Consider the following 14,580-nt stretch of genomic DNA (forward strand, 5'->3'; position numbering starts at 1 on the left):
TTCCCCTCCGCTCTCCTCTCCTCTCCTCTCCTCTCCTCTCCTCTCCTCTCCTCTCCTCTCCTCTCCTCTCCTCTCCTCTCCCCTTCTCTCCTATCCTCTCCTCTCCTATCCTCTCCTCTCCTTTCTCTCCTCTCCTCTCCTCTCCTCTCCTCTCCTCTCCTCTCCTCTCCTCTCCTCCTTTCTCTCTTTCAATTCTTAATAAGAGTTCTCTTCACATGTCTCCTCTCGGCTCCAGCTCTCTCTTCACCTTTGCTGACATCAGATGAAACCCTCTAGAGAGTATGGATAAAGATAAAACCCTGTGTGCTTGAGGTAGAGTAAATCCCTCCCACCACCACCCCACCCCCCTACTTCGACAACACTGGCTCAAACCCCTGGCACGTTCCATCTGCTCAGGCTAGCAAAGCCATTAAGCCAGCCTCTCCCTCTATCCACCCCCCCACCCCCACCCCCCTGCACAGCATTAGCTAACCTGCTTTGTGCTGTTCCCTAATCAAAAACATTTACAGTGTGAGCCAAAGCCTACGTGGGCCAAAATAGGTACACTGCCCTCCTCCCTCCCACTACCTGCCACTCTCGTGCACCTATTTACGCTGGATTAGCCCAACAGGTGCTTCATTATTCTGATTGAATATGCTCCAATAAGGAACTGAGAAAACAATGCAATGTGCACACACACACACACACACACCCCTCCTGCATGAATTAATTAATGGTTTAGCCCAACAGGTGCTACATTTGATTTGAAATTCAATCAGAATGAGGAATCAGGTGACGTATGCCCCCCACCTCTCCTCAACCCCTCCAGGCTCACAGTGTCAGCAGCTGCATCTTGCATGGCCCCATTACAAAAAAGAAAAAAAAAAAAAAAAAAAGCAAAGCAAGCAAACACACTTAGCACAAACAGACACACAAACACACACACAAGCACGGCTTAATGCTGCTGTGAAAGTGCAAAAAAAATCCTGGCCAATGGGACAGAGCATCTGTGACTGGTGGATTTGAAAGCGACCAATAGGACAAAGGGACTGTATCAACTTAAAAAACGCAGGTGCACCACAATAAGCGGGAAGCAGCTGGTGAGGTCGCAAACGGACGCATGCAGATACACACATACACACTGAGTGCACACACTCAAGCTTCTTTTTTTTTTTTTTCAAATGCACTGTAAATGCTCCACACTCCTTTCATTCCTCCGAGCTAACAACGAGCATTAGGAGCACATACAGTTCAGCTGCGGCCCCCCATCTCACCAGCCTTTGATGAATGAAGAAGCAAAAAGAAGAATACATGGCACACAAGCCAATATAGGTTTGAAATGACTCCTCTTTGAAAAGTGAGAGAGGCAGAGGAAGAGGGAGAGGATATAAAAAGGAATATAAACCCTCAGAGAAGCCTTTTGAAAATCGCTGATAAAAGACTATATTTTTTTAGAGGAATCAATTTACCGTGTGTATGAGTTTGTGTTCACACATTCTGCATTTGAGTTAGAGTCGGACTGACAGAGAGAGAGAGAGGAAGATGATTTGTGGCTCTTTGGAAGGCTCCGTCGAACTCCTTTCAACATAAATCCAGCATTGTCACAGGCAGCCATCCTTTCCTTCCCGGCTTTACCTCTCCTCTCTGTTCCTGCTCCATCCCCTGTTATCCCCCCCGAAGACATGTCATCATCCTCTCTGCAGCTCCAGTCCTCACACTGCATGTCCCGGAGGTCTTGCAACAAAGTCGGTCCCGGCGTAATCCAATTTTGGATGGGGAGTGATGGGCAGCGGAGAAAATGGCCGGTTCTGGAAGGCACACACACACAATTTCATTCGGTGATGTCATTCAAATCCCTCAATAATTCAGGGCGAGCGGGTCGCTGGCGGTTTGGCATAGCAATCGGTTTGTGGTTGAGCAGTTAGCATGACTGCTGCGCATTCAACGGGCAAAGGAAAGGCCTTCCCCAGTCATCCGAGAGCCACATTTAGGCCTTGAGCCACATTAAGGTTTCTCTGCTTCATTAGAGGTCTTCCCTCAGCAAATGGCTCTCTGTCTGAGGAAATGCCATAAAGTCAGGAAATGGACTACATGGCAGATTGAGCTGTTAAATTACAACTTAAGTTTGTTCCCACAGCCTGTCCCCGGAGTTCTGGTTGAGGGTTTTTGCAGAGGCCAAGAGTCCGTCGGGGGGATTCGACAACACAAGCAAATAGGAGATGAAATCCGAGTTGGCATGCTAGTGGTTCTCAGCTAGCCTGGGGACTCACTGTTATAACTGCTGCACACTTCTGAGCAGAGAGGTGTTTAATGGTTGATTAGCAGTCTCTGGGAGCTATAGCTCGTACACCAAAGGCATTGTCCTCCCCACTTTTATGCCTCTCTGAAAAATCAATTAGCGCAATTACAGAGCCCTAAGTTCCATTAAACATTAATCACAAAGTGCCACGTTGTGGGTTAGCAGCTAACGTTAATTGATGGCTGACATCACTTTGAGGCAGCGGCGATACTATCTGAGCTTTACAGTGTACGAGGGCTCATCAGACAGCATTGCACTGATGATGCAGAAAATCAGACATGTCACTCTCAGGAGATCAGACACAGAGGAGATCGCTGTCGTCTCCAGTTCAGATCAACACATTTTGCGGCACGGTACTTGATGTCAGCCGCCGTCTTTGAAGATGACTGAGGTATACGACTTCATAGAGGTTGATATGTAGTTAAAGGCCTCCTGAAATTGAAAATATATTTCCCGGGGCTTTAATCCTGTATCCCCATGTTAATTCTTATCTCTTGAGTTTTGCCAAATTTGTGTCAAAAAAAAGTTTTATTATCTGAGTATTCTTACATCAAATCGTATTTTCTCTTCCTGTTAAATGATTTCAAATGTTTGGTGGCTCATACAGTATAGTGCTCCTAATTTTCATCCAGTTAAAATTGTTTGCGTTCCTCCCCAAAACTATAAATCTGCTCTTCATCTGCTGTTTCATGCTGTTTTTTGTTTTTTTTTGGTTATCGCGTTACTAGTTTTTTGGTACCAACCAAAAATGTTTCTGTAGCACCAAGTATCGGAAACTATCACAGAGAAAGCCTTTGGTTCTGGAAGGATGTTAACACTCCTCCAAGGTAGTACTAAAAAAATATCAATGAACTTTGGTCCTTGTTAAGTTTGTTGTTGTTTTGGGAGGTGAAATACGTGCTATAGTTACCAAATTCATCCAAAAGTGCCCCAAAATCCAAAAATGAACTGATCCTAGATGAAAACTATATTGTCATCTTTAGCCTCTGCACTGCAGTAATGGCTTCTATAACAGAAATGAAACTGTAGAGGTCACTAACTTGTTATGTTCTTTTTTTTATGTATGCAAGCTTGTACCTTTGACAAATGAATGTATGTGACTCAAAATGAGGTGATTTCAGTGGCAGTGTTCATTATCATGCAAAAGCAGAGCAACACTGTGAACAACTGAATTTAAAAAAAAAAAAATTTTAAATGGAAACTCTGAATATCTTGCTTCTGCTGATATACGGTCTCACTAGTGATGTATAGGTCTACCTGAAGTATGGTTTTAAAAGATGGACGATGCATCTTCACTTCCTCCCACTGAAACAAATGAAGCCATGATGGTATGAGTGGGGCCTCCTCCACCAGTGGCTTCATTTAGAGGCAGAGAGCTGTTAGTATCAAGGTCCCACTCATAACACACTCAACCTTACTGTAAGTCATTCATAGCTCTCAGATCATGACTGTTCATTCTTATTCTATAGAATTGAATGCATTGCAACTCATTGAAACCAAAGTTGTAAGAAAAGTGGGATCGATTCCCGGGCCAGTTGAGCTTATATGTTCTCCCTGTGCCTGTATTCTCTCCAGTTTCTCTGACTTCCTCCCACACTCCAAAGACATGCACATCAGGTTGATCAGTGACTGTATCACCAATAGGTGTGAATGTGGGTGTGGGTGCATTGTTCATCTTCATCTCTGTGTCAGCCCTGTGATGGATGGATGGATGGATGGATGGATGGATGGATGGATGGATGGATGGATGGATGGATGGATGGAGTGGAATGGACAGCCGGTGTTACCTTACTCTTCAAGCTGGTTGAACGTTAACTACTGAAAGGCATCTTGTTGTAGTTGTTCTAGTTGAAGTCACTACTCCTCCCCTTATAAGTTTTCATAAACATAAGCTTGTATGCATGCTCTTTGATCGAAGTGCAGTATATATTATCTGCGTCTTCTCCCTCATCTTTCATTGTCAATGCAGAATTTCTTTTTTTCCCTTTTGAACCCTGGCCTGGAACACTGGTTCAGATTTATGTACATTTTTTAATGTAAAAAGATAAATCCTGATAAACACTTATTAATTCTTTGAACCTTGAAACAATTTATAAAGGCATTGCTTTGACTATTTATTTTATTATTATTTTGGTTTTAGTTTTTTTTTAGTTTGCAACATTTTAGAAAATTGACTTCTTGTGCTAAATATTGACCACCTTGGTATCAATCCTGGTATGAAATCGATCCCTTGATAAAACACAAATCTCACCATATACCTCTACCACTTCACCACTATTACTTACCAACACAATCCAGCTCAGAGTATGTTGAGGAACGAAATGCAAACGTCACAACAGTCTTACTGTATCTCGGCCAGCAAATTGTCTCTTCACTTTAGAGCAGCCATGAATCTATCTCCATTTGGCCTGTGTCCCTGTGAGCTGTGGGAGGGCTTCATAAGAGGCTTGGCTGCTCTGTTTTCACTTGCTGCAGTTTGCAGTCAGTCAGTATATAGTGAGCAGCCTGTCCCGCAGTCCTGGTAATTGAAGCTAAGAGGTTTATCTGGAGTCAGGCTACCAGGTTGTGGTCAGATAGAGAGGCCTGTAGCTGACCGGCACTGGAGAAACTCTCCAGAGACGGCTGGTCGCTGTCTTTCATCTTCCATCGCCCCCCCCCCCCCCCCCCCCCCCTCCTTCCCCTTCCACCACCACCACTCCTCCACCTCTTCATTTGACTGAGGAGGGTCTCTCAGTGTGTGTAGCCTATACGTCACACACAAAACAAGCCAAACGCCAGCCCACACAGAGTAACAGAGGAGGTCTCTCTGGATGCCAGGCTAATTTTACACCCATGCAGCACCAGACCAGGAGGGGTTGGAGGGGAGGGGGCAGGGAGGGAGGGGGAGGGAGGGAGGGCACATTTAGAGGTGTTATTTGGAACAGCTGTGTCGAAGCGTAGGATGAGACAGTACGCAACCTGAGGGCAGCTTATCAGAGGTGGAGTTATTTGTGTATTTGTGTGCATGTGACCTGTATTCCTGCTACTGAAGACATAGTGCAGACATCAGTGGTTATGTACGGTAATACTATGGTGTACAAGCAACACACAAACACACACATACACATGCATCCATAGAGATAGGCTACAGCATGTATTGAAAGAAGCACCCATATGTACATTTTTTATACAATATATACCTACTTTTGATACTATATACACACACAAGAAAAATAAAACAATTACATATTCATATACTACAAAATACAAATACATTTCACCCGCATTTCCTTCAGGAAATGCATTCTCTAGTTTCATGTTGCCCCTCATTTTGTACATTCAATATTCCATTTGGTGTATCTATTGAACTGTGTCTTTCCATCTGTCCATTGTGGCAGATGTTTTTTTAATTTTTTTATCTGTGTCTTGTAATTTGTTTTAAAGCAGTTTTATGCAGCATTCTATTGGCAAGTTTTGCTATTGCTACATAGGATATATAGCTTTTTTTTTTTACAGCTTCATGTGACAGTCTGAGTTCATGATGCTGTGTAAAGCCCTTTGAGCCAAACTGTTTGTAAAAAAAAAAAGACAAACACAAAAAGACATCTAGAAGACAAGAAAATGTTGTTGAGGAAAGGAATCAAATTTGATGCAGACTCTGAGTAGCTGCTTTGAATTTAATTTCAGAAAGGTAACCTGTTATCCCTCCTCTTACTCAGGTCAATTAAATTCAGATTCCTTCCACTCAGTGTGCTGTCTGACCGTGAGTGTGAGGTGAAGATTGTGGCCAGTATGTTAAGATATATATAATTCAATAATGAAATGAGAATAAAACAAAACAAAAAATAAACATATTGAGAAGGAGCATCACAACATTTCATAGGACCAATAAGCTCTTTCCTCTGTAGCCATGGGTTCACAGGGTGAACTCTCTCTGTGAGTCTGTATCTGGTCAGGATCTGTCTCTGCTTTGTATCTTGACAATGAAGAGACACTCTGCTGGTTTATATTTATGGTTGACAGCCAGATAGCAATTAAGTTTGTTTTGACTTGTAATTCGATTCATCCAGTGTTCCAGGCAGGTTCTAGGCACCGTTTCTTAATTTAATCATTCGGTTTAGTCTGATTAGTGGTTGGAAAGCAGCGCTGCTCTGATGTTCAGCTGTGTTGGGTGATATTTGAACAGTAAAAGTCTTAGGAACAGGAATCCTATTGTGGGTTCAATTCCTGGGTTTATTGTGCCTGAAATTTCAGTCAGCGATGTAACCAAAATTGTTCTTTTTTAAATGTTAAGAATTAGTGGCAAACAGCCTGGCTCAGCTCTCAAAGCATTGTGGGAGATCTGGGCTTTTTATAAGGCAACTGCCAGGTCCCAGTTCTCATGAGGCTGCTCCAGGAGATCCTGGTTTTGCACGTGACAGTCACACTAGGATATCAACATAGAGCAGGACACGAACTTCCTTATTGCTCCAACAGAACTGACAAGTCATTCATAAATGTAGCTGGAGTTGACCTTTTGCCCTGAGAGACACCATTCCATAAGGAAGGCCATCATCTGGGTATCAATGCAGCTGAAAAAGTCCCCATATATTAGGGAAATGAAAAATGAGATTGAGCAACTGGATCTGGGCCTGAGCCACAGCTGTGAGCTGCTGTGTTTCATCACATCTGTCCTGATGTCATCAGGCCCACATTTCCTTCTTATGCTGTTTCTAATTTCATTTTTGATTATACGTACAAGGATTTTCAATTTCTATTGAATTGGTTTCTGTCCATGTGTGAGATAAAAGTTCCTATAAACTCTTTTCAAAAATTATTTCTCCAAAATGTTGCCACATTACTGTGCAATCAATAGACTCTTCATCTTCCAGTGGATTCTGATCTACTTGTCATTTAAACCGACCTTCTTTCAGTTTCTGTCCTGCAGACCTGTACTGTATGTAGCAGCTGTCCACAGAGAGGAATGTATTAGTTTGTTTTCTATGAACAATTACCTTGCAGTAGGGCGGCCTTCACCAATGATGGAATTGGTCCATGTAAAGTAGAAGTACACATGCTCTGCGTACATTGTTTTGCTTCTTTTAAAGTTATTTTCTGTGCATTTTATGCCCTTATTCGACAGGAAAGCAGGGAGAGAGACTAGGGAAAGACACGTGGTAGAGACCGTCTCAGTCGGGAGTTGAACCGGCGTTCACTGCTTCAGGCCATGCCAACATGTGGTTAGTGGTGGAATGGGGTGTAGGGAGAACTGAGGATCCACTGTTCACATCCTGTTCTGGCTTTTCAGTCTCCTACCAACAGGACATCACTCTGGATATTTCATTATAATTCTCACTCAAACTTTTTACCACACACGTACAGTATGGCCCTGTCTCTCTCTATCACTCTTTTCTCAAAGCAGTGAGTGGAGACAGACAGCTGTCCACACAGAGCCCCAGGTTTCTACCTGTTAAAAGGGAGGGTTTGCTCATGGGGGAATGTCCATTCTCTGTAAATAATATTATAGAGAGTTAGAGTATACAGTCTGGACCTGCTTGATATGAAAAGTGCCCTAAGATAACTTCTGCTATGATTTTGTTCCATATAAAAAACACTGATTTGACTTGACTGAGCTGACACCATAGAGTTTTATCCACCTGCATAATGGTTGAGCTGCCGTACGAACAGACATGGAAGGAAGGAACGACCTTCTTCATTGTATTTTATTTTACACTCTCTCTCCCTGACACCCGTTTTCCACAGAGTTGCGTAATTAGAACTAACTTGTGCATTTGAAGATAAATTGCTCTCTCACTTATATCATTATCTTGCTGTCAGACAAGCTGCAGATTCAGCCCTTCTTAGAACTGTGTTCTCACAATCGAGATTCAGTTGAGTGTAAACGTCATCTCCACAGGCCTCGGGCAAATTGCTAATCAAAGCAAAACAGAGTAAGACCACCATTAACCACTGTTCTCTCTCCATCTCTCCTCCTCTCCCCCTCCTCCCCCCGACAGGCAGTGAGATCGTTCCTCCCGACTGCCTGCGCCCACGCTCCTTCACCACGGTGCGCTCCTCCTCCCTGCGCCACGAGGTGGACGACTCGCGCCTGTCCGTCAGCCTGTGTGACCTCAACCTGCAGCAGGAGGACGGGGGCAACGCTCACAACCACTCCCACCACCGCCACACCCTCCACCTGGCCTCGGCCTCCTCCTCCTCCGCCTGCCCCATCCCCCAGAACTCCCTCAACTCCCAGCAGTCCTCTCTCCTGCCGTCCGCCCTGGAGAGCGACCTCCACTTCCACCAGCTGCGAGGCGCCCACATCAAGACGCTGGACGAGCAGACGGTGGCGCGGTCCGAGCACGCGCGCGAGGAGCGCACGCTGGTCTTCACCGACCGGCCCCTGCGCACCGGAGAGACGGTCTTCATCAAAGTCACCAAATCCAGCCCGGCGCGCTCCGGCTCCCTGTCCTACGGCGTGACGTCCTGCGACCCGGCGGTGCTCCGCCCCAGCGACCTGCCCTACAACCCGGAGGCTCTGGTGGACCGGAAGGAGTTCTGGGCGGTGTGCCGGGTGCCCACCCCCCTCCAGAGCAGCGACATCCTGGGCTTCTTGGTCAACCAGGAAGGGGAGGTCATCCTCAGCCACAACGGCACCAATGTGGGCATGCAGGTGTGTGTGGACAACTCCCGTCCACTCTGGATGTTCTTCGGTCTTCATGGGGCTGTGACTCAGCTGAGGATCCTGGGTAAGGAAGCACCACCTGACATCATATTGAATGAAAGGGGGTCGACAAACTGTGTGAAAACAGGAGATCAACAGCTACGTTTGGTCTGAATGCAGATTTAATAGAATCACAGGAACAGCACTAGATGTAACCTTACCTGTAGCACTTTACTTTAAAGGGATTTTTCAACAATTTGCCCATTGTCGTAATCCCTATAGTCTTAGGGGTAGGTTTGTTGCCTTTAATTGTCGGTGCAGGCTGTTTTTAGATTAGCCTGGTTGAGATACAAGCTGCTCAGCTAACGCTATGGAGGCTTATGGTATTTTCGGGTTTCCCCCATCAAACTCATCAAATACACAATCCAACAACTCCAAAATGCTCCGGTGGACAAGTTGTGACCTGCACATTCACCACGCTATGAGATAATAACAGAACATTACCAGACAGAGTTGTTTTCGAGGTAAATTCATGCAAAACCGCTGATGTGCGTTCCCGTCGGGGGCAGTTTTTCAGCAACCGGTCTCTGCATTTGCCTTGAAAACAACTCCGTCTTGTAACGTTCCATTATTATCTCATAGCGTGGTGAATGTGCAGGTCACAACAACAACAGTGTTTTGAAGTTGTTGGATTGTGTATTTGATAAGTTTGATGAGAGAAACCAAGAAATTCCATTAGCCTCCGTAGCGTAGCTCTGAGCAGCTTGCGGCTCTGCTCCGCCGTTCTAAGTATAGATTGCACCGACAATTAAAGGTAACAAACCTACTCCTAAAACTATAGGGATTATGGCAATGGGCCAATTTGCCAAAATGTTGAACTATCCCTTTAAAGGTAACAAACCTACTCTGAAGACTATAGGGATTATGGCAATGGGCAAATTTGACAAAATGTTGAAATATTCCTTTAATATTTCTTATGAAAGGTAGAGTAGGAGATCATGGAAAAATGGTTCAAGCAGGCTGCATTTTGAAAATACACAATTCAAAAGTCCGAGCCCCTTTCTTCAGACTTCTCTCTTCCTCCGGATCACGTAACATCGCTGCAACTGTCTCGTTGAATTTAGTAAGCTGGCACTAGCCCTGGCTCTGGCGTTGTATATCTTTTAAGACTCTGAGCATTCGCATGATTAATAGAGGGGTACATGCAGAGGGGGGCGGGAGGGGCAGGTGGCAGTTTGATAGACGCATTGTGATCTAATGAATTCGTTCGTGGCGTTCAAAATGATTGGATGGCGTTTTTACAGGATTGTTCGTTCCACAGGTGACTGACATTTTTCATTTTTGTAAAAAAAAACTTGGTTGCAATCGGGTTGTGAAGAGGATTTCAATCAATACAGTAAGAAATGCTCCAGAAAAAGATCTCCTCCCCTACCTTTAAACTTTTATAGCAGTATATACACAACACAGTGTTAGACTGTGTTGAAGTGTTGACAGTGTAAAACTCATCCATAGGATGTTATGGGTACATTTATTTTGCAGTTCTTTCGTGCATTACACCTTGACCTCGTAATTCATGATAATGACTGTCACTTTCTCTGTGGCCACATGTTTTCCCACTTGACTGAGTAATTAATTAGTGGAAATAAGTATTCTTCCAGCGCTGTGTAGAGTCCAGGGTCAGGAACTTACACATCAGGGTAATGATCTTCATCTGGCAGGGTGCAGCGCTGGTCAGAGCTCTGACCCCCGTGCTTAATTCACCTACTCCCTGGGGTTGAAATGTATTTGTGCTAATGCTTGAGCAGTTTAGACAAACCATGTGAGGGATCCTTCCTCTGTTGCTCACCCTGAGGTTTCTGCAGTTTTTCCCTGTTAAAAGAGTTTCCGGGAGTTTTTCCTCAGTGGATGTGAGGGTCTAAGGTCAGAGGATGTTGTTATGATGCTGTGTAAAGACCTTTGAGACAAACTGTTTGTAAAAACGGGCTATACTGATAAAACTGCCTTGCCTTGCCCCTTATGGAAATTAGAGGCACAGTTGTGACCCAATTTAAAGGGTCAAGGGAGAGTGTCAGGGACCAAGCAGTAGGGAGCAGAACACAGTCAATTTCAAAGAAAAGTGTTTGTTTGTTTGTTTTTTTACCCAAAGAAACAGCAAAATCAAACTCACAACTCAAGACAAGGGCCCCTAAAAGAGGTCAACTTAAAGCAGAAGGAAGTGATCCGGTGGTTATGGCTAACTTCTTGTCAGCCGATGGAGTTAGCAGTCCCCGCCCTCGTCCCTACGTCACCACATTCACGCGCATCCCTTGGCTGCACACACAGAGAGGACCGCCCCTTTATGCCGTTCTCTCTCCTCATTGGATAAAGGTTGTAGGATACAAGGAAAGTTTTCTCCTCGGCTTACAGCAGAGCAGAGTGACTGACAGACCCGTGTTTCAGACCAAACACTCTATAGAAGTGATTGCCGTCGGAAGATAGAACTATTTAAGACTTATAATGTGTTAAAAATTAACACAAATATTCCGCTTACTTCTGCTTTAATATAACTACAAATAAACTGGCAATAAGGTGCAACTGAAACAACAGACTTCCTAAATGAGAGACAAAGGAAACTTAAATACTGGCTTGGGCAAACCAAAGTAAAACGCAAGGGATGAACAAAATAGGCAACACATTAAACTAATACAAAACACAAATAACTCAACCCCAAACCCTCCCCATGACATTAGAGCAGGTGGTTTGGCCCAGTTCAGCTCTTGGCCGTGCCTTTGTCCTCCCGGAGTCACCACCCCACCAGCCAGGTAACATGTGTGGCTGCGGCCGGCCATCACAGAGAGAAAGCAAAAGAGCACTGTAGCTACTTACTGTCCTGTATGTTAGACCAGGTGCTGTGGCGCAGGAGGTTGTGTGTTAGCAAGAAAATGTAGATGCTCTGTCCCGACCCCGCTTACTGTGGATGAAAAACAGGAAGTGAGAAAGCAGAGGCGGCGGGGAGGCTGAGAGGCCGTGACCTGCACACAGCAGGGATGACATGATGTCTCTGTGGGGTGGACACTCTGCCTACCAGCGGTGTGCCGGGACACCTGAGGTTTGTTTACCCTTTCCTAAATAGTGATAATGATAGGGGAGCGGAGAAGATGGTGTGGCACTTCTGGCGTTGCACTTCATTTTGCCCTGCCAAATGTATTGCCTTCCTACAAAGTGCAGGCAGCTGTAGAGGAGAGGAGGGGTTGGGGTGGGGGGGCTGCACTTAAGAGCATGAATAGTGGAAGACAGCTCGGCAAGTGGCTGTCTTCATGAATGCCACTCTTGACTGGCACTTGCTCCCACATGTGTCAACGAAAATTGGCAAAAGATTTTAAAACACAAGGCCACACGAATGCACCAGAGCAGACAAGATGTTATTAAAACTGTCATTTTTGAAAAACAAGTTATTATTCTACATTCGCTCAGGTACAGCGGAGGCCTGACAGCAAAAAGACACCATCTCTGTCAGCCCGTGTAATGCAGCAGTAAAGGTTTTCTTATGTTAACACAGCACTTAACAGGCAAAACAGCAGCAGCCTTTCAAAGGTGTCACAAGTGTTTGTCCGTGGAGGAAGGAGCATCTATAAATACATCCTGCTTTTCTTCACAGACAGCAGCGGAAAAGGGAAGTGCAGGTTAAAAGAGGTTAAAGGGGAAACAACATCAGCTGTGACTAGACACGCAAGAAAGAGAGAGAGAGGGACAGATTTAAAGGTACAATTCCGGGCGGCTGGATTTACTGGACTAATGATTTATTTAATTTTTTTTCGAATTGCACACCCGCCCCTCCATCCAATCAGGAATCACCAGAAGTGAAAAGCTAACATTAGGCTAACGTTACTGCTACATGGTCGGAGAATACGTTACGTTAACAGTTACTGCCATGGACTAATGTTATACTTTCTGTCAATGTAAGGTTAAAGCATTCACACAGAAAGAAAGAGAAGAAAGAAAAGTTACCAGTCTAACAGAAACATCGCTACTTGTGCGTCGGTTTTAAAAACCTTTAAGCTTCTTTAGTTCTCTCCAGCTGTCAAATGCTACTCTGCCCAGGGAAACTTGTGTAGCATTTGCAATTTTTACATAGTTCTGACGGTCTTTCATACTCTTTCAATAAAAGTTTTAGGTTTTTTGGATGGTGGTTGTGGTTGACTAGGAGGTGCAGTTGGAGGTCCGGCTGGTCCTTCGGCTGTGCCATGATGACGAATGCCTAGCTTGCTAGCTGCGAGCTATCTGGCTGTGATGTGCTGTCAAAAAGTGTAGCTACAATCAAAGTGCTTGCATACTAGAGCGCATGTGCAGAACAGCGTGCACGTTGACTGACAGACGGGCCATCCAACCAAAGTTGTCTGAGACTAATTTGATTGGTCGGCCAAATTTTAGCCGCTACTCCTTACACAGATGACCAAATTTCGTCATTGATATGTCAAATCACTTATGTCATCGATTACTGTCTAATACTTAAAGCAGAAGTAAGCGATCCGTTGGTTTTGGCTAACTTCCTGTCAGCAGATGGAGTAAGCAGTCCCCGCCCTCGTCCCTACGTCACCACATTCACGCGCATCCCTTGGCTGCGCACACAGAGAGGACCGCCCCTTTATGCCGTTCTCTCTCCTCATTGGATAAAGGTTGTAGGATACAAGGAAAGTTTTCTCCTCGGCTTACAGCAGAGCAGAGTGACTGACAGACCCGTGTTTCAGACCAAACACTCTATAGAAGTGATTGCTGTCGGAAGATAGAACTATTTAAGACTTCTATTAACACAAACATTCACCTTACTTCTGCTTTAACCGATATACTCAGATTTTTATATTTTTGCCACAAAATGAGCCGCCCGGGATGGTACCTTTAATACAAGGCTTCTACCTGTCTCTTATCACATATAGATACATAAAGTTACACTATACTCATTTGAAATTCATATATCCCCCAAGTGACCTCCCTGCCTGTCAGACCTGGGCTCATCATGTGTGCTCTCACAGCATGACCCACTTAACATCAACCAACAAGCAAACCATGACAGCCATGTCAATACAAATCACACTGAGCCTCAATAAAGTGCTGACATGTTTATAGAAGTTGTCAGTGATCAGTTCATGAAAATGCCAAAATGACAGAGCTTGGGTTTACTGTACCTCCTTACCTTCAGATCGGCAAGCCCCGAAGTCTTGATGGTGCAGTGAGCAGATCCTGTGTTATCACTTACTTTACCATTAAATTGCCTTTAGTGCTCCACAGCTGTGCAGAGCAGACCGCCCAGGGACAGTGTGTATGTTTCTAACAATTATTTACTGAAACCAGAGAGCCTTGACCGCACAACAAAACAGGAATAGCAGAACAATGAAGCAGGTCCGAGGGCCCGTCTTCCTTATCGGAGCACATCTTGGAATTCCAACTGAGGTGTGAATCATCTTTACATTCCAGCTGCTTCGAATTAGGAAGCGGCCTCTTATCTCGCCGTAGCAACTCGTAATCTATTGCTTTGTGTTGACTGGAGACCAATTTAGCTTTCAATTAAAGCGAACATGAGCCGTGCCTTCCACTTGGAGTGAGGGATGTTAAACTTGAAAGCCTGCATGGCTCTCCCACTGGGCTTCTGCTCGAAAGGATGGTGAGATAAAGCAGTCATCACAGAGGCCTCTCACTACAAACA

The 14,580-nt window shown here is 44.8% G+C and overlaps 1 protein-coding gene across 1 annotated transcript in view; it reads left to right on the forward strand.

Annotated features, from left to right (window-relative positions):
• The window catches only part of neurl1aa (neuralized E3 ubiquitin protein ligase 1Aa), a gene marked incomplete at both ends in the record, with an annotated part of 49,060 nt that overhangs the window by 24,612 nt on the left and 9,868 nt on the right, over positions 1–14,580 (forward strand). Inside the window, one exon of the mRNA XM_083978430.1 lies at positions 8,254–8,985. Within this exon, the coding sequence (XP_083834556.1) occupies positions 8,254–8,985 (732 nt within the window). The remainder of the gene's footprint in view (positions 1–8,253; positions 8,986–14,580) is intronic.

The sequence above is a fragment of the Trachurus trachurus genome, assembly GCF_905171665.1.
Source record: "Trachurus trachurus genome assembly, chromosome: 1".
Lineage (NCBI taxonomy): Eukaryota > Metazoa > Chordata > Actinopteri > Carangiformes > Carangidae > Trachurus > Trachurus trachurus.